We start from the raw sequence: 23,706 nt of genomic DNA, 5'->3' as shown, positions 1-23,706 counted from the left end.
AAGATGCTCATTAGCAAATATACAAAAGCTTTCCAGATCAAGCCACCCATTGCATTTACTCTGGGATTTTTGGCTGTGGTGGTGGTGTTATCTTGAAAGCTTCAGTCTCATCAGGTGAAAATCAGCCCTGTACTGGGGCACCTGAGCAATCACTGGAGCTTGGCAAAAGTGGGAATGAAGTGAGTAACAGGCATTTATCTTGTTTAATGCCCCAGATATTATGGAACCCCTGCTGCTGCTTTCTCTTACTGCTTACAGTAGATTTTTTTAAGTATCAGGACAAGTGAAAACTCAGATTTTACTTGTGTATGGTGGCAAGGTGATAGAAGAGATCCCAACATTTTAGGCCTTTTGTTTGTGCATTCAGTGAGATGGCTTCTGTGCACAGCACCAAATGTTCACATAATCTCTTTACTTTCCATTATCACCAGAACTAACTCCATGACATCATGAGCAAAGGACTTGAGTCATGCTACTCTCCATAGAATTTGACTTGAGCAGTCCTTTGACTTGAGCAGTGATGCATTTTGAAGAAAGTTTGACACACAGATGTATAACCTAGGCTGATCAAGGAAATACATGTACCTCTTTTTAGAAGTTATTTTATTTATTTCCTTGCTTCCAGATTAGAGAGCTGGAAGGGCTGCTTTTACTGTCTTGTCAGGTTTTGAGGAGACTCTGGAGTCACGGCCTAAATTTATAATCACAGAGGGTGATAAAAATCCTCTTGTTGAACTTCTGGTGACATGGGAAGTATATAGCTGCTGAATGGAGGGGGAAAAGAAAAACAAAAAACGGTGGGGGGGGGGTAAGGAGAAAAGAACAGGCTGTCCAGAGAGAAGCAATGCAGACCCTGTGGGTTCTTCTGGTTTGCTGAACTGGAACCACCTCAGCTTCCTCAGTTGAGGATTCCTGCTGAGTACTTTTGCACTCCTGGCTGCACACTGGTGAGTTTTACCCAGGTGGGTGTGATTGTGTGGGTATGCGTGCATGCAGAAAAGCCTGTGGGATCTGATTGCTATCTGGCACTTACACAATCTGCTTAAATCTCAGTTTAGGTAGAATTTAAGCCTTGTGGGTTTTATCCAAATTAAGCATCTCACAGAAACGTGTGTCACATATTGGTTCCCAGCAGATGGAAAACATTGCAGGCTGGGAATAGCTTTGTGGGAGTTATGGCTTGCCTTACTGTCTCCTAAGATAAAGACACTAGCCTTAAGTTTTCTGTTGGATTGACTGCTCTGTGTGTGTGTGCATGTATGTAACTGTGTGTGTATAAATTAAGAGCTTCACATTCTCAGTAAACAGCACCAGCAAATGGAAGCTGGTAATATTAACTCTGTCAAGGCTCAGTATTGATCCTGAACAGCTCAGTGAAATTCAAGTCTAAGACTGCAGTCTGCTAGCACAAATAATTAAACTGGTTAGCAATATGGAGCTGCCACTCAGATTCAGACTTACAATGACAATTTTTAAGGAAAAAAATTAAGATAGCACAGCTATGAATACGAGTCTCTGGGTTGGATGTCCTCTGGAATCTTTCAGATCTCAGACATTATTTCTTTCATTATTGCTCTGTTTAACTCTGTTATCATTAGATTTTGTTCCATACAGTTCCAAGTGGAGGCAGACAGGGGTTTTTTTGTTTGGGTTTTTGTTTTGGTTTGTTTTGTTTTTTGGTTGGGTTTTTTTTTGCTTCTCTTCAGTTTACTGATTTGTTCAGTGAATGAGGTGCTTAACTCCCTACCCTTATGATGGTTGGAGCTCCTCTAGGCCAACCTAGCCTTTAACTCTCTAGTGGAGTAGTCCCTGTCTTTGGGTATCAGGAAACCAAAGTAGCCATACAATTCAAGAAAGGTGCCCACAGTTTATTCTCAGCTATCTGTATCAGGAAGATTGAGCTTTGCTAGAGTGTGTCAAACAGCTGTACTATAATACTAGTGTGAAAGGTTGGTGCTTTGTCTTGTTGTTTGGTTTTTTTTGGCTGCCAGTGATTTTATGGAATAGCAGTATCTTTCTTCAGTGCATTGCTGTGATTTGGATTTTTTGTCTCCCTGTTGCAAAAATATGCTTTCTGATGTTGTCACATGTCAAAATACGCAGTGAGATATGAACTGTGTGAGCAGGACTGGTCTCTTCTTTGGTGCTCCACATTCCACCACAGTTTATGATATATTGCACACAGATCAATATTTAATGGACATATTATACTGTCAAGAGAAGAGGTCTTCCTATTCATATTGGAGTTACTTTGTCTACAGACTGACGGGGTGAAAAATGACTTGTATTCAAAAGAGAAGCCTCATTCCTTCACCTGGGTGAAGGAGCCTTTGGATCTTACAATCTGGATAGAAATCCAGGTAACAAGTTGTGCCAAAAAGTAAGGTGTCTAATTTGGCAATTAAATATTTGTGTGTTTCTAACCATAAATGTGTACAAAATGGAGTAATCCAGCTAGCACCTATACCCTTGTAAACCCTGGCTGGTGCATACTTTTGCAAAGACTGAGCAAATAAGGGGAAGACCTTTGGACAGTGGGTAAGAAACAGGCAAGGATGGTGGTGGAACTTTGTTTGAAAAAAGAACTGGCCTGTTCAATCGGGTGGGGAGAGCACATCTTGAGTAAACATAAAGACGCTGTATGCAGTGAGGAGATTCTGCTTTGCAAGCAAACAATAACAGCCATCAGGCTGTGCATGGTGAGACACAGCCTGTCGGGAGCATGTGTTTTTAACTATGATCAGCTTTTTCCTTTCACGCACAAGCAGAACAGTCACCATCAAAATAATGGCCTCCCTTAACAAATGTGACCCACTCCCAAATGTGAGTGGTCCTGATGACTGCATAGTGCCTTTGTCATGACCTAAAATGATACATACTAATGAGACTGGATTAAGCTTGATACAAGCACCACCTCACCTTTGCTATTGCCATCGGGTCCCCGAAGGATTGTGCACTCCTCGATGTTGCCAAATGCCTCAAACAGCCTGCGCACGTCATCTTCTGACTGCTGCTTATTGAGCATGCCCACAAAGAGTTTTCTATCTTCTGGAACAAAATAAAGAGATGCTTACCATATTTCAGGAGGGATACGAAAGCCAAGATGGCTCAGTATCACATGCAAAACAAATGGTGATTTCATTGAGATGACATATTTCAGAAGCTGCTAGTCTTTTCAGGTGGTTGGCTCAAAAAACATTAATAGTATCTGACTTTCAGTGAGTACTTGAAAATAATTTGGTAATTTCAAAAATAAAAAGCAAACAATAAAAACCAACAATCAACCAAATAAACAAAAAACAGCCCACAAAACCTCAAAAATATTTGGTTAATAATAATAATAATAAACCAGGTTGGAAGAGACCTCCATGATCATCGCGTCCAACCCATCAACCAATCCAAGCCACCTAAACAACTAAAGCGTGGCACCAAGCACCCTGTCAAGTCTCCTCCTGAACACCTCCAATAATGATGACTCCACCACCTCCCCGGGCAGCCCATACCAATGGGCAATCACTCTCTGTACAGAACTTCTTCCTAACATCCAACCTAAACCTCCCCTGGTGCAGCCTGAGACTGTGTCCTCTTGTTCTGGTACTGGCTGCCTGGGAGAAGAGACCAACATCCGTCTGTCTACAACTTCCCCTCAGGTAGTTGTAGAGAGCAATAAGGTCACCCCTGAGTCTCCTCCTCTCCAGGCTAAGCAACCCCAGCTCCCTCAGTCTCTCCTCACAGGGCTTGTGTTCCAAACCCCTCACCAACTCTGTTGCCCTTCTCTGGACTCGTTCCAGCAAGTCAACATCCTTCCTAAACTGAGGGGCCCAGAACTGGACACAGTACTCGAGGTGCGGCCTAACCAGTGCAGTGTACAGGGGCAGAATGACCTCCCTGCTCCTGCTGGCCACACTGTTCCTGATGCAGGCCAGGATGCCATTGGCCCTCCTGGCTGCCTGGGCACACTGCAGGCTCATGTTCAGTCTACCATCAACCCAGGTCCCTCTCTGCCTGGCTGCTCTCCAGCCACTCTGACCCCAGCCTGTAGCTCTGCATGGGGTTGTTGTGGCCAATGTGCAGAAGCCAGCACTTGGATGTGTTCAATCTCATGCCGTTGGACTCTGCCCATCTGTCCAGCCTGTCGAGGTCCCTCTGCAGAGCCTCTCTACCCTCCAGCAGATCAACTCCTGTCCCCAGCTTGCTGTCATCTGCAAACTTACTGATGATGGACTCAATGCCCTCATCCAGATCATCAATAAAGATATTAAAGAGCATGGGGCCCAGCGCTGATCCCTGGGACACACCACTAGTGACTGGCTGACAGCTGGATGTGGCACCATTCACCACCACTCTCTGGACTCAGCCTTCCAGCCAGTTCCTAACCCATCGCAGTGGCTCCCATCCAAGCCATGGGCTGACAGCTTGGCCAGGAGTTTGCTATGGGGGACAGTGTCAAAGGCCTTGCTGAGGTCCAGGTAGACCACATCCACCGGCCTCCTCACATCCACCAGGTGGGGCACCTGATCATAGAAGGAGATCAGGTTGGTCAGGCAGGACCTGCCCTTCCTAAACCCATGCTGGCTGGGCCTCATCCCTTGGCCATCCTCCAAGTTCTGTGTGACTGCACTCAAGACGACTTGTTCCATAATCTTGCCTGGCACTGAGGTCAGGCTGACAGGCCTATAATTCCCTGGCTCATCCAACCGGCCCTTCTTGTGGTATATATAAATCTTTAACTACTTCTCAAAAACTAGGCACCAAAGTCTTTCAAATCAGATTTTTGTCATCAGCTTTTTGCACTCAACTTGCAGTAGCTGAAACAAGAACACTGCTCAGACTGTGATCCAAGCAGAATGTAGATAAAGACATAATAGAGAAATAAAGTCCAAATGAAAAATAGCACAAGTTAGTAGCCCTTGCAATACTAAATAAGTTGCAGGAAAAAATGTTTAACATAAGCTGCTTTGAATCAGGATGTAACAGAGACTGCAGCCTGCAAATGGAGATTTGTTACTCATTCCCACTCAGACATATACCTACAAGTTTGGATGAGGTTTTATCTACATTTTGAAAGGTCATTTGAAATAAGCCAAAACTTTGAAACATACATTGTTTTTTGAAATGGAAAATTAACTTATATGATTACTACTATCTGAGATAGCTCAAGCAGGTAGTACTTCCTGTCAAAGCAAGTTACCTGCTGGTAGACAACTGTATTTTGAATGAGAAAGGCTATTTATTTACTTGAATTTGTACCAAATATGGGAATCCTCAGTTTAGAATGAAACACCTTCAGAAAACATGGGTGAGAACAGACCAAACTAATGAATGATAAATTGATTAAAATATGTCAGCACTGAATGATGTCTCTAGATCAGGTTTATGTTCAGAGACTAGAACCATCACACCAAGAAAAAAGAAACTGACATAGTTTATGCCGGGTATGTAAACAGGCCATTTGCACATGATTCATGAATGTCTTATTCATTAAACACTATGTAAATGTGTGAACCAAGAGGTGTTTTTTTTTCAGAGCAGTTTACAGAGCAAATGTAACCAATTTGAATAAATATATGTAAATAAATAAATAAATAGTTTGGTTTTTACACTTATTTAATTTTAATGCACATGTTAACCTAAAACTGAACAAAAGATTGGTTTGCAACAACTCTCTTCTGGCTGACTAATTGGGCGATTTATGCCACTTTTGTTCACTGAGAAATCATAGGTGTAGGCAATCTGTTCTGCTTCAACCAGTGTTTGATCAAAATTCCCCTATCCAAGATTCACCTACAAATTGGCAAATTGCTTTGTAGCCTTGGATGAGGATAATTTTTCATGCCGTGGATATTGAGTGAGGATATTAGGAGCTTTCAATCCTGCAGCCGTGTTATCCGCATGAACAAAAAGTGTACTTCGCACAGAAAACAAGGAGTTATGTTGCTGTCAGTTAGGCTGCTGAAATGGTAGGGAAAATAGATTGAGAAAGGTAGATGTGCATTTCTAATAGGGAAGTTGAAAAAGGAACAGCCTCCTGATAGACACCTTAAAGCAAGAAATATGCCTATTTTATGTTGGATTTGATTAAACAGAGGGACTATTCAAGATCTCTGATAGCAACACAGTATATTTGGTCCCCACCTCTAGAGAGGGTGCTTTGAACCTATAACAGGTTTGTTTTAGTAGAGGCCAAACTGACCTGCAAAATAGGAGTACCTGCATTAGCACAGAGGGTTGCCTATGTGATCTCCAGAAATCCCTTCCAACCCTTACCCTTCTATGATTCTACAATTCTGTGAAAGGTGACCTTTAAGCCTTAGAGGGGCAGCTACTGAAGATGAGCATGCACTCTGTGTGACACCTTTCAGATTTGGCCTAGACAAAGCTTTGAAGAAAGGATCCAGTACAGATGTTGGTGATTGCCCAGATATCAGAGTAAAATCAAAGTAGTGATTGAGACTAGATGTCTTGGAAGGGAAGTTGCAAGGCATTTTAGGAAAGAGGCAGAGCAGTGGGAATGAACTAGAAACACCACTCACAAAAGCCTTTGTCTAGAAAGTTTGTATCTAGTAAATACTTTCCAGCACAAAGGAAGCATCTGGTATGTTGTACTTTTTACAGTTTCCCCTGTTTCAAATAAGCTGCATCAGCAAAAGCACTTGTGTAGCTGTGTAACTATATTTTCACTAGGTTTTTTTTTGCTAATATAAATGTATCATTAAAGAAAAAAATCACATCCTTCCTCTGTCAGCAAAACTCTCTAGTGTGGAACTGGCCTGAAACTGCCTTGTCTAGTTTAGTTTATGCAAAACTAAACCCAGGTGTTTTAAGAACCTTTCTATTACTATTATTTATTATTATTATAAAATTATTATATTTTAAAATGTTATTTTAATTTTTATTCTAGTTTATCCTCTTTTCTACATATCAGAATCAGTCCTTTTAAGAAGCCTTTTTTCTCACAAAGTGCTGCATTTACCTTTCACATCCCAGCCACACCAGAAAGCTCAGCAACATATTTTAACAGTGCTCTATTGCCATCTCAGGTGGGAGGAGGGAAGGAAAGGTTCAGCAGCTAAGATGGTTCAGCATGTTCCAAGTCTTGGCTAATGAGTTTCTCCTTTAATGGAATGTATGAGCCTCTTATACCATGAATACCCCTATACACTGCTCTTCCAGCTTCCAAACAGAATGACATCAGTGAGGTGTATCTGTCATAAAAGCTGCATTAGACAGCGCCCCCCCACCTTCAGTATTACCAAAACATGTCCCTACATGTTTTGCTGAATTTTCCCCTCCCCCTCCTTTCTAGACTGGGTACTCAGCCAGAGCTGAGAAAACAAAGGGTCAGGTGTCAACAAGCCTGGGTAAACAACCCAACCTGCCTTGTTGGGGTAAAGAATATCACACACTCACCTCATAGGATGCTTGTGCTGTGCTTGTCCTTCCAAATATGGGCTTATTCTGACTATATTCTCTGCCATTGGCTAATGGTGTTTACCATGATTGACTATTGACTAAATCCAAGCCCTGAGCAAATTAAAAATATTATTCAAACTGTAAACAACTTTCTCTTTTTCTATTAAGCTCTTTTGCTCATTTGCTCTTTTGGCCTGCTTCTGCTCTTGCTCCTTGTATGTGCTCTGCCCTCGTGCAAGAGTTCTGCCTTTGTCTGCAGTCTGGAGAGAAGCTTGCTACCCGGGAAGTGCCATTGTTCCTCAGTTTACCTGGGAGCCAGCAAAGAGTCCTTTGCTTAAGCTACACTGAAACTACAGCTAGCTTAGCATCATATTGCAGTCCCACCTGTAGGAAGAATCTGCCTAACTGTGCCCTGGAGGGACAGAGACCCAGGGAGCCAAGACCCAGGGAGAACCTGAGTGAATCCCTTTTGGCAGTTCTAAGCTTGTCTGCTGCAAGCACAAAGCTGCAGACCTGCAAGCTGAAGCCAGCCCGTGCACCTGCCACTCGCAAAGCCAGAACTGCACCCAGGCGCTTCTGTGCCAGTTGCTAAGTTGGGGGAGAAGGAGCCACCACCTGCTGCTCCACAAGCAACAAGCTTTCATCAGTGAAATTGTATCTTTTCAGTGTTTACATGTTTAACACCAATTTTGGTTGTGTTTAAAATCCCTGCACTGTAGCCTGTGTGTTATTGTAACCAGTGGATTATTAATCAGCATCCCAGGAATTCCTGGAGTTATAATTCATGAGTGAAAATTGGTTTAAGTCTTTGAAAGGTTGCTTAAATTGTATGTGCCTGACACCTAGCCTCACCACTGTATTCAGCCACCAGGTGACTACTGAGTTGTCCCCTGATGGACAAAAGGCAAATTGCACCCTAGTTCTTATTGAATAATTCTTTGGTATTTTTCTATTTTGGTTCAAAATTGTCAAACTGTACCATCTTATGGAGACTATATCCATGACTGTACACTAGAAATTGCATCTCTCTCTCTATACACACACACACACACACACCTGTTAAAAAGGTATTAATAATTTTTATGTTAATAAATAATAATGAATAATATTAATAAGTCCTATTTCATTATTCATATTCATAAGCATGACAGTGTCTTAGCACAGCAGGTGCTCCACACCAGGCTTTTCCAGTGTCCTGGAATGAAGAAAGTACTTTGATGTACCATTGTTCAGGCCAGCTCTACATCCTGTAGGAACCACTTAAGTAGTCCTTAAAACAAGCAGCTTCTGACACCTGCCTGTCTGTAGGCTGTACAGACCATCCTTTGTACCCATGGTTCACATATATCACTATACTGAGTTCCATGATTCCTCCACTTTCAGTGAGACACTATCAAAATTATGTGCATCAGGACACACATCAGAATTTTAGAACACCTGGCAAACTTAGTCTTCCACTATCTCTATTACCAACCCCTATGTTATTGTCCTTATTTCAGATTGTGGAACTGAGTGGTAAGAAGCCTTCAGACTAGCATTCTTAGGACCTGGGCCCCAGGGCAAAGTGAACACATAGTCAAGGATAATAGAACTATGACTCTCCAGAGGCAGATGAGAAGGTCAAAAAGAGGCCAGGTATGAAAATGATCTGGGACTCCCTCAGCATGAGCTGTGGATATGACATTGTACTCCAGCCTAAGCTAGCTGAAGAGTGAGTGTACCTTGGGAGAGGGAATGGTACCTTGCAGTATCATCCTATCTTACATAACAGAGGTGGGCAGTCATTAGGAACAACCTCTATCTCCTCTTTCCAAAGGAAATGAAGACTGTGCACTTAGTATGTCTAAGGGCAGAAAACCTGTTTTATGCAGCTTCCTCAAGCCACGCATGACAATGCAAGCACTGATACACATCTAAGCATCTCCTCTTTTGTCCTATCATAGGCCACTTTTGGCCTATCGTAATTTCTGTCTATTATGCACTTTGAAGTGATCTTTTCAGTTTCTACCTCACACTCAAATGTAAGATGTTAGGAAAAAATACTAGTTGACATCACCATTAGAGACAGCCCATAGCAGCAATAGTCTGAGCAGTGACACTGCCTTGTAGCATACAGACTGAATGTGGTGTCCATGTAAGCCTCTTCTCCCCACATTTTTGTTTTCCTTCATTAGTGTTCATCCCATTAACAGTCTTTCCCCACCTAAATCCATCATGCCTGCTTGGTGCATGGGATAATAATGGGCAGCTGTTTCTCTGGGCCTTGGCACCCAGAAGAGTCAGGGAGATCTGTCAGGGCCTCACCATGAGTGGCTCTGACAATACTGAAAATCACGGTTTGGTCCAAGTCTAGTCCATTTTGCCATAAACATATCACACCAAACAAGATGAGCTAGCAATCTCTGTTCCTCTCATGAGGACAGGTTGGAAGAGAATAATCACAGCAGTGACTTATTAGAGCTCCCAGAGATTTCTCCTTGTGACATTTCCAATACCTTCATGAAATCAGGCTTTCCTTTTTCTTGATCACTCTGTTAGAAGTGGAGGTTCATGCCTGTCAGGCTGCAAAGCACAGCAATGAAGAAATGCAACTTATCAAATAAACACACAACATCTACAAATCTTCCCAGTTGTGTTTATATGATGCTTTGCCACCTTCCACGGTGAAAATAGGGGTTAAATTATTCCTTGTTCTATTTCTATTTAAATATCATGTTTCCATGATAAGTGTAAGGCAGAGGTGTCAGACAGGCCCAGGTAAAGAAGATGACATGAATGAAAGGTGAAATAAAAGTGCATTGCAAACCCATTACAGAGTGAATATGGGGAAGGGGAGACACTGGAGTGAGGAGCAGAAGTGGAACAATAGGCTCTAATTAAAGAGTCAGAAGGGACAATGAGATGCAGGATATTTGACTGTGGAGAAAGAGGACAAGAAAAAGAAACACAGCATTTGTAGAGGGACCAGAGGAAAGTTAGTCACTCACAGAGAGACATGACACAGGTTTGAGTTTATACAGATAGCTCTCACTAATCATAGAGTCAATAAGGTTGGAAAACACCTCAAAGATCATCAAGTCCAATGTGTAATGTATGTGGGTACGTGTGAAGATACGTTTAAGTAAGAGCTTATGAATACACTCATGTTCTTTCATACCTCATGTGAGACAGAGAGATTGAATCACTGTATCAGGAAAGCATATGCCATCTTTACCATCCAGAGGAGGCCTTGTAAACAAAGAGGGTTAGATTTACCACCTTCATGGTCCAGGCTAATCAGGAAGGCAAACCAGAAGATCACTCTAGTCCCTTCTTGCCAGGAAAACCCTTATTCTAAAACTACAAGCCTCCTTACTTCAGCCTAAGTTCATTGCCAGGGCATCACACACTGATAGTGTATGTGCTTCTTCATGCAAGAATTAAACTGGCATTTGCATATTTCTGTATCAAAACAAGCATCCTCTGTATGTACATCGTATTCACCAAAGCAGCTCTCTAATTTTACTTGATGCCTTTCGCTTTCTAAGCATCAGGTCCAGGTTGCTGTATGGCTTCATTTCAGCAAGCAGATGCTAATTAATTCCATTATTTATATAGCTAATAATTATTTGTCCCTGCTGTTATTCCCCTCCTCCCTAAACGTTGCTTGCACACACAGTGGGGAGCCAGCTGCCTCAGTCCAGGCACTGGGAAGGCCTTTAAGCTTATTTCCTCAGCATAAAAACAGAACAAACAAGCAGCCTAGAGAAGCTTTTCTGTGCAGGTGTGGATAAAAAGAAAATCCTGATGCAAAGGACCAAGTGGCACATTTACCAGAAAGCATAAAAAAGGCAGAGTGGATCTTACTTGCCCATTCTCCTGATTGGTCCTCAGCACAAAGGGGAGAGGTGATGGTGCTGATGGTGTCCATCATAGAACCATAGACAATCACAGAATTATTTGGGTTGGAAGAGACCTTTAAAGCTCATCTTTTTCAATCGACTCTGCAATGACCAAGGCCATCTTCAACTAGATCAGGTTGCTCAAATACCCATCCAACCTGATGATTAATATTTCTTGGAATGCAGCAGATGCAACTTCTCTGGGCAACCTGTTCTGTTTTTTCACTGCCCTCACAGCAAAGAATTTCATCATTATACAAAGTCTGAATTTACCTTTTGTTTTGGTTTTACTTTAAAACCATTACCCCTTGCCTTATTGCTACAGGCCCTGCTAAAATCTTTCTTGCAGGTCTCTCCTTTAAGTTTTGAAGACTGCAAAAAGATCTTCTCAGAGCCTTCTCTTCTTTAGGCTGAACAACTCTAACACTGAGTGTTTCTTCAGAGGAGAGGTGTTCCATCCCTCTGAACATTTTTGTGGCCTCCTCTGGCCCTGTTCTAACTGCTCTCTGTCTTCCCTGTGCTGAAGACTCCGGAGCTGGACACTGAAGTACAGGTAGGGTCTCAACAGAATAGAGCAGAAGGGCAGAGTCACCTCCCTTAACCTGCTGACCACACTTCTTTTGGTGCAGCCCATGTCCAGTATTTTATCCACCAGTACCCCCAAGTTTATGCAGTGAGACCAGGAATCTGCCAAGGTCACAGTGGTAAAAAAGAACTATAAACTTGGTGGTTGTTGTTTTTTTGTTTTTGTTTTTGTTTTTTGCTTTGTTTTTTTAATTGTTGTTTTTTATCAGACAGTTGTGGACAAGGTATCCTCCTCAGGCCAAATAAGAAAGGAGATAGACAACAGCGGGCTGGGCTGCAGGTACCCCGGATACAATGAAAGTTTTGAGTTCAGCTCTGAACTCAAATCTTCAAGCTCAAAGCATCTCCCATCTTGAGCTGGAGTGCCCTGCTATTTCCCTCAACCTGTGCTAATCAGGTGGATCAATAGGCTAAAAGCAGGGCATTTCCTGGGGCCTGGGCTGCACACTCCTGTTGCCATTTTCACAGCAGTCCTACAGTTCTGTGATGATGATTACAGCCCTTTCCACAGGGGAAACGATTATGAATTCTGTTATAGCTAATTGTAAATTAGTTAATTATCTTCTCCATGGTATCTTGCTGGAAAATACATGAACCTTGTAAAATGAAGGTGTTTCAAAAATTAGGACAGGAAAAAAACCCAACAACAACCAAAAGCCCAACCCTCTCTGGAAACAATGGAAACCTGCCACTACCTACTGCCTAACAATAGCAACCAAACTCTCCTTCCACCTGCATGGGCTCCTCTCCTCCCCTTTTTTACTTTTCTTCCCTGTATCAAACAGCATCCACAAGGGGCTTATCCTGCTGCAGGCATTAAAATGTTTGCTGAGTTCACCTGCTCCTTACAGCTGGGTGTTGTGGGGTGTCCCTAATCACATCTTAGCAGGAGTGATTTCTTTGTGTTGTCTTCCCCTCTTCCCTCTCTGGTTCAGTTTTACTTAACAGATTCTTTATATCCCATACGTTAGCAGATATGATTGCACAGCTGCCGTTTTCTGACTGCTGGAAACAGAGGCTTTGAGACACCCGGGCTAGAGAGACTAACAGCTAATCTGAACAGCTGTGTGATGGGGACAAGCGCAAATGAATGTAAACCCAGGTGTGGGAGCATAATTCTCCACAAAGAAGAAAGCTTCATCCCACAGGTGCATTACTCTCCACTGTTGTATCTGAAAAACTTAGTTTGAAGGATTTCTCTTATTTAATTGCTTGGCTACACTCTGAGTCTTGACTTTGACACAAAACCTGCATACAGAGTGAAAGAACAGCTGTATGAGACAGTGTGTTTGTCTGACTTGGTGTGCTGCCTCTGGCAATAGCCAGTTGTGGATGTCTGTGAAAGAGTACAAGAACACAGGAAGCAATTTTATTAATCCTCCCAAATATTCTCCTACATGACAATGCCCTGTTAGTTTAGGGACTTCTGGAGTTTGCAGGGTTGTTTGTTTTGTTTGTTTATATGTAATGGTTGTTAAATTGTCTTTCTTTGATATAATTGTTCAGTGGCCTTTTTCTCCACTGTGAGCATCCACCACATCCACCAATCATACAAGGAACCTCTTCCTTTCATTTATTTTGAGCAGGACACAAACTATTTTCAGTAGACAGGCCCTAGATCTTGTTTTGGAAAAGAGTGGAAATTATTCCTGATCTAGTCATGGAACAGTGGACTCATGAGGATATACAAGAGCTTGTCCAAAGTTCTTGTCATTTCAGACTGGTATCTGAGACTCCTGGGTTCCACATCAAGCTGTGCTCTGGATAGAGTGAGAGGCAAAATTACTTTTCCCTTAGAGTGATTTGTAATTCCTGGTTCCAGAGAGATGGATGACCATGTAGTTACTGCTACTAAATACTTGCAATACATCTCTGTCAAGGACAGCATCCTCAGAGGAAATAGGGGCTACATGAATTACCCAGTGCAAAATGCAGCCTCAGTTTCTCTACAAAAAGAGTAATTGGTGCTTGCAGTGGGCAAAATTGGACATTGCTGAGGTTTCTTGATGGTTGCCACAAGCCAGGAGTACAGGGAGCTCTGGCAGTAATAATGAAAGGCACCTGACAGGCTGAAATCCTTGATTTCTATCAGATTTGAGTGGCTTAAGCTTCACCACTCCTTTTTCATGCAAGAAGTTTGTGGTGGGGTTAAGTCATGTCAAGATTTAATTCTCAGTGGAAATCTCTGCTTTTGCAAATAACAGTGACTGTGAATCTTAGCAATGTAATCCCTAAAGACAGTACCACAGTTATCTAATGTCTGTGTCCAAGAGAAACACAGGTGTTGGCTCTGTGAGAAACTGGAAAGCACCTTCTGTCTAACTACACTGAAATGAAATCCAACCTGAAACATCCAGCCTCATCTGGACAGTTCAGATGAAAACACACTCAGGCTTGATTGATGTAGATAGGTTATGGACAAAACATGGGGAACAGGCCAAACAAATCCTGCCATGAAGACAGTATAAATGATTTTTTTAAGAGCAAACTGCACTTGTACATCTGAGAATATTGTAACCCCAAGACAAGTATCAGTAATTCTGACTTGTTGAACAGTGCTGTCACAACTGTCCATTGTCAAGAGATGCTATTCCCTGTGCAAATCTTAAATGACAGGTTTTATGGTGTTTGATATTGAGCTGGGAAAACAACTTGCAATGGCCCACTTTATTAGTAGCCCCTGCTTAGGAAAACCAGTAGAGCCATCTAAAACTTAGTGTCATGTAAAGCAGGAAGAATCTTCCTCATTTGTTCTTTAGAGATCATAATTCCTCCAATATTATTCATTATCTGAAACACCCAGATCAAATATATCTGAGAATGATTCATGTTTTTTAGGAAAAGACCCTGGAGTCAAAATCTGGTCTTCCTAAATTCAACATACAGCCAATTCTCATCACCATCTTTCTATAACAGGAATAAGGGCTTAATTCAAATCAGCTTTACAATGAAGAAAAAAAAAATTATCTTTTTCTGTAGATACTAGCTGTCCTTGTTTACAGCTCCCATTTCCTGGAAACATTCCTGAAAATGTTCATGAGAAGAAAGCAACTAAGGAATCACAGCACTTTTTGTGCAGAGATGTGCAGCTGTGCTGTAACTAAGCTTTTCAGGATTTTCCATGACTTTTTGGGCTTATTCTTTCTGTAAGTTTACAGATGTTTCCCTGGCTGAGCCTGCTATATTTCCTGAAGAAGAAAGAGGTGAAGGAGAAGACTATCTTGTACTATCAAATGACACCTCTTTGACACTCATCTTTCAGAGGCAGCTCAGATTTGAAAACAACTCCTAGAGCCTTTGGTTCTGGGGAATTTAACACATCTTAATTCCTATGTGTAACATCCCCTTTTCACTGTGTGGCCTCACAAGGCTGAGGCTGAGCCTGAAGGGCAGTTTGATTTTCACACTCATTCAGTGTAAAGCTTAGAAGCTTCTTGACAAACTCTGTGAGTTCAGTGGTGTCAAAGCTGGTATGTCAGCAAAACAAGTTTCACTTCTTCAAGTCATCTCACTGGTGACCTGTTGGGGCTTTGAAACCCATTCCAGAAGCCTACAAGGCCAGGACATTAATCCTTGGTAGCACTCCAGCCTTGAGCACTGATGACTCTTGGAACAGCAAAGACATGGGCAAGAAAGAGAATGGGAAGGACATATTTTCCTTACAGGATCTGTGACGACATTTCAGATCAAATTAAACTTCAGTTTTTAAAGACTTCAGCGGAGGTAATTGAAACACTTCCTCAAAATTGCCTGAACCTAAGTGTTATCTCTCTTTTCCTCTGTATATCATCCCTTTTCCCCCAAGCCTGAGACAGCCCTGCACAGGCACAGCCTCCTTAATATTAAAGATGGTGATTAAATGGGATTCGCCAAAAGACAAAGGGTTGAAAACCTGCCAATTGTTAATCCCTCTTTCACTGTGCTTAAAAATTCCATTTCCTTCATTTGAAGAAGGGAGGGGGAAGAAGAGAGAATTATACGCCTATGTCTAATTTAAATTCTGGCGTCGCGGGTCCTGTTCCCTTCTCCCTCTCTTGACGTCTGAATATATTCCTTTATTACCATTATTACAGCTTTCTGATTGCATTAAAATTCATCCACACGCTTCTCTCCACATTCCATTTTTCTTTTGCCAGTTTTTTTGCTAATTCCCTTTTTCTCTCCCCACTTCCCTCCTCACTTTCAAATTATACAAAATGTCATTAAAGATCTCCACAGAATGCCTCAACTCCTTTCTCTCTTGCTTTTATAAACTTACTGGCTTTCTTCCTCTCCATTCCCTCATCTACAAACAAAGAAAATGAAGGAGAGGCAAAAGAATACAATAATAAAGGAATCCAAGCAGCATGTCTCACAGGTCTCAATAACACCTTTCCTACATCATACAGCTCGAGGCCTAATGCTCACTGCTGTTATGAAGCAGTATTTCACACAGAAGTTTGTATATTATTTGTTTGATTCTTGTACCTGGAATTCTCAGCTAAAATCAGAAGTGGAGTGTGCCAGGCTGTGTGTGTAAGCTTGAAAAAAAGAGAATTCTGTGTAACTGTATGCAGAAAAAATTAGAGGTTGGAAATAGAAGCATAATTTCACTTGCTTTACAGAGCCAGAGCTGAAATTCTGTAAGGATTTGCCTATGGATGTGAACAGTGTATCTGGGCATGCAGTGCATATGCCCAGTTGAAGGTGGTTAGTTCAACATCTGAAGTTAACTAGGATTCACGTATTTAATCCTTCAGACATCCCACTAACTGCAAGAAGATCTTGAGTGACATTCTTTCCCCACCAGGCAGATCACCTGAAAAGCTGTATCTTTGCTCAAACCAGTTCCACTTTATCTGGGTGGAAGATCCCATCCTAATCATTTATTGATTAAAAAGAATGTGAGACTTGGACTCCTCTCCTGTATGGAATATAATCTGCCTTACAAACATTAAACTATAAGTAGGGAGTATGACATAATGTCAGTGTGATGAGGCCGACATTAGTGACCCCCCTAACCTGTCCTTGTGGCTTTCCTAACTCAGCTGGGAGGAAGAAACTTCTTGTGTTCATTCTCACCATTTCTTAACAGGGTGCCTAAGCAGGTTTTCTGTCGGGATTTTTTTTTATTATTATTACTTCTGTCACCCTCAATTACACTGATCTAATGGCTGAAACTGGATGAAAAATGGAATTTTATCTCTGTGATAAGTACTGATGTCTCAAAAAATACACTTCTACTTTGAACTGAAGAGGCCAAAGTTCTTGTGAAATGGAAATTCTTCAGTTGTGAAATGTTACAGGGTAGTGCCTCAGAGAAACAAAGGCTTTGTCTTAATAACCTCAAAACATAAAATATATAAAGCCAGACAAAAGAGTACATTTTCACACACTATGTGAACAAATGAACAATGCTTCTGCCACGGGATGATGCTGGATGCAAAAGTAGTAAATTAGCTTCACAGAAAATTAGACCAATTAGTTGTGGTTATGTCCACTCACTGCCATTAAACATATGATCCAGATGCAAAAGCTGCCTTAGTCATTAAACCTCTGTCTGCTGGAAACCAGATGGTAGTAAGGTAAGAGTCATTCTGTATAAAATCCTGCTCTTACTTTTTCTAATGGGCATTGCTGGAGCAGAAGATGCTTGTCTTAGACAAATCTTTGTCTGAGATGAAAGCTCTTATGTCCTTAGTGGCTTAACAAACTAGAAACTCAAAAAAAAAAAAAAAAAGCCCTGTTGAAAGTATAGTTTTGTACCTCCTGAAATAAGAACTTGATAATTTTTTAATTTTTTTTTTTTTTAAATTGTACTCTGGTAAAAATCTCATTAAAATGGACTTACTCCAGGAAAATGCTTTGCCTTTTGCAAAACTACATATTCAAATAAATGTCTATTCCTTTGAAATGCTTTGGCCAGCAAATGACAACATGCTTTGACTACAAATGATCTAGGAAAGCAATGGATCTGCTTCAGGATGCCACCTGGCATGATCTGGCTTGACTTATCCACATACTCATTTAGATCTTTACCTCAAGGTGGTTATGCAAAGGAACATTATATTTTAGTGATGCTACAACAGTGCTTGAAGTAAACTTCAGGGATTCAGGGTTAGAGTTGAAGCTTATTGAAGGTAATGTAAAAGAGTGCCACAGAGCCTTGTAGGCTTTGGATCAAATGCTTGATTTGCTGAACTGATGCTCACCATGACCCTATTGCTGCTGGGTATTGCAGACTCTCCCTGATGTAGAACAGCATATTACACCCGTATCAGCAGAGGTCTGGTGAGGACAGAACAGAAGGACAACACAGAATGAAGAATGCTGATCACACCTTTCACATGCTGGTGTTTGGGGGTCTCTATGTATTTCCCTGATTCAGCCTGTTTTCTTAGCTTTCTTTCACCATTCTGCTGCAATAAGGAAAAAGAAAAACAATACTATGTGAAATCTCCTTCACAGGCAAAACTCATCCTTCCCCTGAGTAGAAGACTCTCCTGCAAGCCTGACCCCATGTTTTTAAACAGAAGTGCAGATCAGTGAGGCAATTCCATAAAATTGTGATCAGAGAGTGTGGCCTGAAAGGCCAAGCAGAAATGGCAGCACATGACATGACAGTTTCAATAAAATCTATAACCAACACACTCACAGAGGAACCTTCCTTTAATGAAAGCACAATATTGAACACATGTTTGGCCTACTAAACCCAGCAAGAAGTTGTTCATGGGAGTGGCATGTCCCATGCTCTGGTCTGGAGCTCCCCAAGTGCTTTATCTACCTAGGGTTGGGCTGTTTTCAAACTCAGAAGAGGCTTATCCCACTCAGCACATGTTGTTGAAGAAGTATTCTTTCACTGGGGAAAGTGAAACTCCTTTGATGTCACTTAGCATCTCTCTGCAAACGTTTTATTGAAGATTATTTCTTCTACCCACCCTCCCACCCTCCCAATGTTCAACTCCAACTGGCTTTAAATGCCACTGTCATTTCCATCCGCTAGCAGAGCTCCTTAACTGCAGTGCCAAATGGCATTCACTAAAACCAACTAATAGAGGGAAATGAGGTTAACCTTTAAGAAAGGTGAAAAAGAGCTGGGTGCTATGCCAGCAGTAAAGAATAGTTCATAAACAGCCTTCTGACGCAGAGCCAATTTACTCCAAGAGCTGGCATTGCTGTTTCAGGGGTTAGCTTGGCCAGGAGAAGGCACAGGATGTCTCTGCTCACATGGTTTAGTCAGTCCTTGCCTGAAAGCCCAGGGAGGACAGTCTCATGACTCTGATTTTGGATGCTGTTGTCTGAACTCACAGCAAATGTGCATTGGTTGTAGTGAAGACACGTCATATCTGTGACTCACATAAGCAGAGGCTGAGTTGCATTAATAAGGGTTTCACAAGCAGCAGTAAAGATGTCATTCTTCCACTCTGCTCAGTGCTGGTCAGGCTGAACCTTGAGTACTGTGTACAGTTTTGGTCCCTGCTACACACAAAGGAAGTGGACAGGCTGGAAAGGGTCCAGGGATGGGCCGCAAGAATGATCAGAGGACTGGAAGACCTGTCATATGAAGGAAGGCTCAGAGAACTAGGTTTGTTCAGCCTTGAAAAAAGAAGGCTTTCCAGTGACCTCATAACCATGTACAAGTACATAAAGGGTGACTATCATGAGGAGAGAAACTTTCTTTTTATAGAGTCACATGGCAAAGGCAAGGGGTAGTGGGTACACATTGCTACCAGGGTGATTCAGACTGGATGCCGGAAAAAAGTTTTTCACCATTCCAACTATTAGATGTTGGAATAGACTCCCAGGGAAGTGGTGAACTGCCCTACATTAGAAAGTTTCAAGGCTGAGCTTGACAGGGTGCTAGGCCATCTCATTTAAACTATGTTCTTAACCAAAAGGTTGGACCAGATGATCCTTGAGGTCACTTTCAACCTGATATTCTATGAATCTATGAATCTATTTTCTTCCCTACTATGCAAAGGGATGGAAATCCTGAAGGTCAAATTGTATCTTGCCTGTCTCCTTACTGAATTCCTTCTTCACTCTAGTCTTTTTAAATTCTTCACAGCTCAGCCCAACACTACCTATTAAGTCTTACTGACTGACTTAGTGCTCTTCTGTAAAAGTGGTGTTGCTGGGTAGCCCTGCATTCTCTGAAGGACCATATTGTTCTTTTGTTTTCCTTCAATGGGAAAGGCTGGGAACCAGAGACTGTGTACATGCATATAGCTGTAGGAGGAAGGGCACCTCTTAGTCTACACAGAAGATTAACAGCAGGTGTGACTTAAAAGGAGAGAATTTAATACCTTACTAGTTTGGGTATCAGAAGAAGGAGATGCAGCACAATGATGTGAAGGGGTCAAGACAAATATTTGTTAAGCAATTTTCTATTCTCAGTGCTCTGCTTCATTTAGTTTTAATTAGATCAGTGTCCAAAGGGTGCATATACTACCAACTATATTAACAATTGGCAGTATAATACTTGGTCTGTATGAAGTACAGATGTTGGTCTGCTGTTTTCAGTCTGTTTTCTCAACTCACTTTATATACATGTATCTCTGTGTTTACAGAAATGAACTGAATTTGGTCATTTGTCTTACCCCTGCACAGTGCAGACTATACTCTTATCTTTCTCTTGCAAAGGTATATTATCCATGCCAAAAGTACTTCAGACAGAAAATCATACCTCTGGACCAAATTATCAGTAAGCATAAATCTACAAAGCTCCCTGAAAACTCTTTTAAAGTATAAATCAACAATAGACCATATGATGACAAAATTATTTCACCCACCAACACTGCTGTGGTCAGACCAGCAAATATAAAAAATAGTTGTACCATTCCCACCTGAAGGTAGTGCCTGGATAAATTAATTCCCTGATTCAGGGTAAAATCTGAGCCTTTAAACGAGGATTTCTAGCTACTAGAGCTTCACTGTCCAGGTGGAAAAGCATAAACCTCAGTAGGCTCTTTCCATCTGGGATTAATAATACTTTCTGGCTAGCAATGCTTTTGGTGTATGTGGAGAAAGCAGAGCTGTGAAAGCCAGTCTGAACCTGGCTCCAGTTCCTATTCCTGCAACAGTACTGTAACTGTGCTAACTGGAGTCATGTCTTCCCTTCCTCAGTAGCCAGGACTTAGAGAGAGAGAGGGAGTGAATGTTCTGTTTTATAGCAAGCTTTTTCTGAGCCTGAGTGCTCACTGTGGTATTATTTCCCCTATTTCCCTCATTTCAGGCCCTGCTTGTGTTTTTTGTTTTGGCCCTCGGCAGGCTGAGAGACATGCTGACAAGTTGTAACTCTCACTCGGCTCCGCAAGGGCTTTGTTCTTTATATGCGTGGAACAGACTTGCTTCTTCTTTTGGAGTGCGACAGCAAGTGGTAACTGACACAGAGAGCCAGGGCATGGTCTTGGCATGCTTCCTGTGCTAAAGACCCTCTCCACAGTTTTGCAGTATCAGTCAGGAAGATGGTCATTTCAGAGGGAAAAATAAAGTAGTGATTACCCCTTCTTCCTCCCCAAAACTCCCTTAACCCCAGGCTAGACAGAGGCTCACATGGCTTGTCATCAAAAAGAGATTTTCATTGATCTTGTGTCTGCTTCTGTTCTGGAGATGCCCACAGAGCTGGCCCCCCAGGAGCCTCCCATCCCATGACTGAGACATCATCCCTAAGCCATTCTGCTGCTGCCCTGCAGCTTTACCCATAAGTTGTCTTGGCTAAAATGTGAGTCCTAGAAAGGGGTCAAGCTTTATTACAAGGACAAGAGGACTTGTCATCATCTCAGTTTACTCCCAGAAAAGATACTTCCAGAAGAACCCAAGTCTTTTGGAGCTCTCTCAGGCAAGGAAGAGCACAACTCTCTAAGCCTGACACTTGGAGGACTCTGTTTTACATATACAAATATTTATGAAAAGATTTTATCAAAGTTTTTAAAGAGTGAATGCTTAAAACTTTTCTAGGTAAGTGTCTTATGAAATGCAACCACTCATTTCTTAGACCTTGTTTTAAGACTCATTCCTCTATGAGTCAGGTTAGATTTGTTCTGCAGAAACATGTACATACCAGACAAACTTGGTCACAGTGACCTAAGTGACTCAGATGACTCTGTGTCAGACTTCTGTCCTTCCAATTTTCCATTTTTTGCTATCCACAAACTCTATCAGCTGGGATATTTAGTTCCACATTATTCATGACAATGCTGACTAGCATCAGAGCTTGTACCAATCTTTGCGAATCCTGCTGCAAATACTTTTCTCTGTCATGCTTTCTCTTTGACACCTGCATGTTGGGATTTGTCCATTACCCATTTCTTAATCCATTTAATGTATGCCTTCTTGAACACTGTACTCAGCAGGAAAGGAAGCTTGAATTCTAGAGGTCCAATCAGTCAGTTTTGCCAGGGGGAAGATAGATTCTCAAAAGACACATAGGCACTCTCTTCCCTTCCAGTGCCTCTGGCACTGTTCCTTCTCACCATCTTGACCAGCAGGTCTTCACCCCTGTTGCAGTATAGTTTTCTAACATGTTAAGGAATATTGCATTTTTCCTAAATACATGACAAGTTCTCCAGATATTGTCACTGAAGTTGGACATAGACCTTACTTATTTCTGTTCTTACTATTTTGTTTATTGTGGCATGTTACTAATGATTGAGTCACCCCAAGATTGCTTGCTATGCAGGTGTGGACATTATCTTTGCAAATACAGTGACTCAGCTGCCACTGCCCTGTTCTTCTTTACCATGTCCTTGTCATTGTTATGACTGCAGGACCCTGGCCTGAAATGGCCTCTACAAGTCCTAAGGGAGAGTGAGAGCTGGAGATGTCAATAAGTCGAGGGAAAAAGAGTCACAATTCTGAAGAGTGTTCATGCAAGAGGAAAAGCAGGACAGTTTTTTCCTTTTCTCACTTCAATATCTTTTTCTTGGGAACAGAAGAAATTGCAGTGAATGCATTCAGAAATTTCTGTGCACAGTGAAGCAATGTAAGACAATTCAGCTTCCTGAACATTTTTTCTGAGCTAGCAACAAAGCCCAGGTCCCATTTGGGATGACGTTTGTTTAGCATATTATAATGTTAACCAAAATAAAGTGTGGGGAGAGGCACTGAAACCTGCTTTGACTCTTTGACTCTTTAATTATTGGTTTGTTCTTATTTGTTATGGCTACAAGACAAGGAGGTGATATGGTGGTCCATGGTCATACAGGCAGCTGTCTTTCTTTCAGGTTGCATCATGAAACCTGTCTGAGTGGAAGCTAGGTCCCAGGTAAGAGAGCCAAGAAGGCTTTTTTTGCAGGCTTCCCTGAATTTTAGCAAAGACACTGGAAGATTGCCTATCAATAACTCATTCACGAGTAAGATGCAACTGTGTGTCCCCAGTTCCCTAGGTGCTGGTCATACATTCAAGAGAAGACCTTTATCTCCATTCCTGCTATTAAATATGAGAGTAGTTCTGAGAAAATCTCTCTGTTTCCATTTTTTCATCTCCCCATCTGCAATCCAGGGGAATTTTGACTTTTGTTATTTTGATATCCAATTCTGAGAGAGCATGCTGTCACACAGCAATGATAGCAGAGCTATAACACTGCTCTAGCTATAACACTGCTCTAGCATGTATTAGTTCAGATATTGCCCAGGTAATGTGTGGTAGTATTGATCTCAATTCAGATTTAGGGAAACTGTGACACAGTGCAGTTAAAGAGGAATATAGCCTGTAACAGGCTCTGGGAGTTGTGATTGTTTGCCTTGCAGCACAACCCAGTAGAAAGCACTGTGTTTTCCTCTAGATCTGTTTTTTCCTACAGTGCTTTCAGAGCACTAGACTGTAATCCTGACTCCCGAGAGCTCT

General features: G+C 41.8%; 1 protein-coding gene across 11 annotated transcripts in view; it reads right to left on the bottom strand.

Moving 5' to 3' along the window:
- The window catches only part of CELF4 (CUGBP Elav-like family member 4), an 813,218-nt gene that overhangs the window by 112,313 nt on the left and 677,199 nt on the right, over nt 1-23,706 (bottom strand). For 7 of the 11 annotated variants that reach the window (XM_054178999.1, XM_054179000.1, XM_054179002.1 and 4 more), the window contains exon 4: nt 2,920-3,048. In XM_054178999.1, the coding sequence (XP_054034974.1) occupies nt 2,920-3,048 (129 nt within the window). The remainder of the gene's footprint in view (nt 1-2,919; nt 3,049-23,706) is intronic. The other 4 variants (XM_054179003.1, XM_054179006.1, XM_054179004.1 and 1 more) reach the window with 1 other exon arrangement.

This window comes from Dryobates pubescens, chromosome Z, assembly GCF_014839835.1.
Source record: "Dryobates pubescens isolate bDryPub1 chromosome Z, bDryPub1.pri, whole genome shotgun sequence".
Taxonomy (NCBI): domain Eukaryota; kingdom Metazoa; phylum Chordata; class Aves; order Piciformes; family Picidae; genus Dryobates; species Dryobates pubescens.
This window is presented reverse-complemented; position numbering and strand designations above follow the sequence as displayed.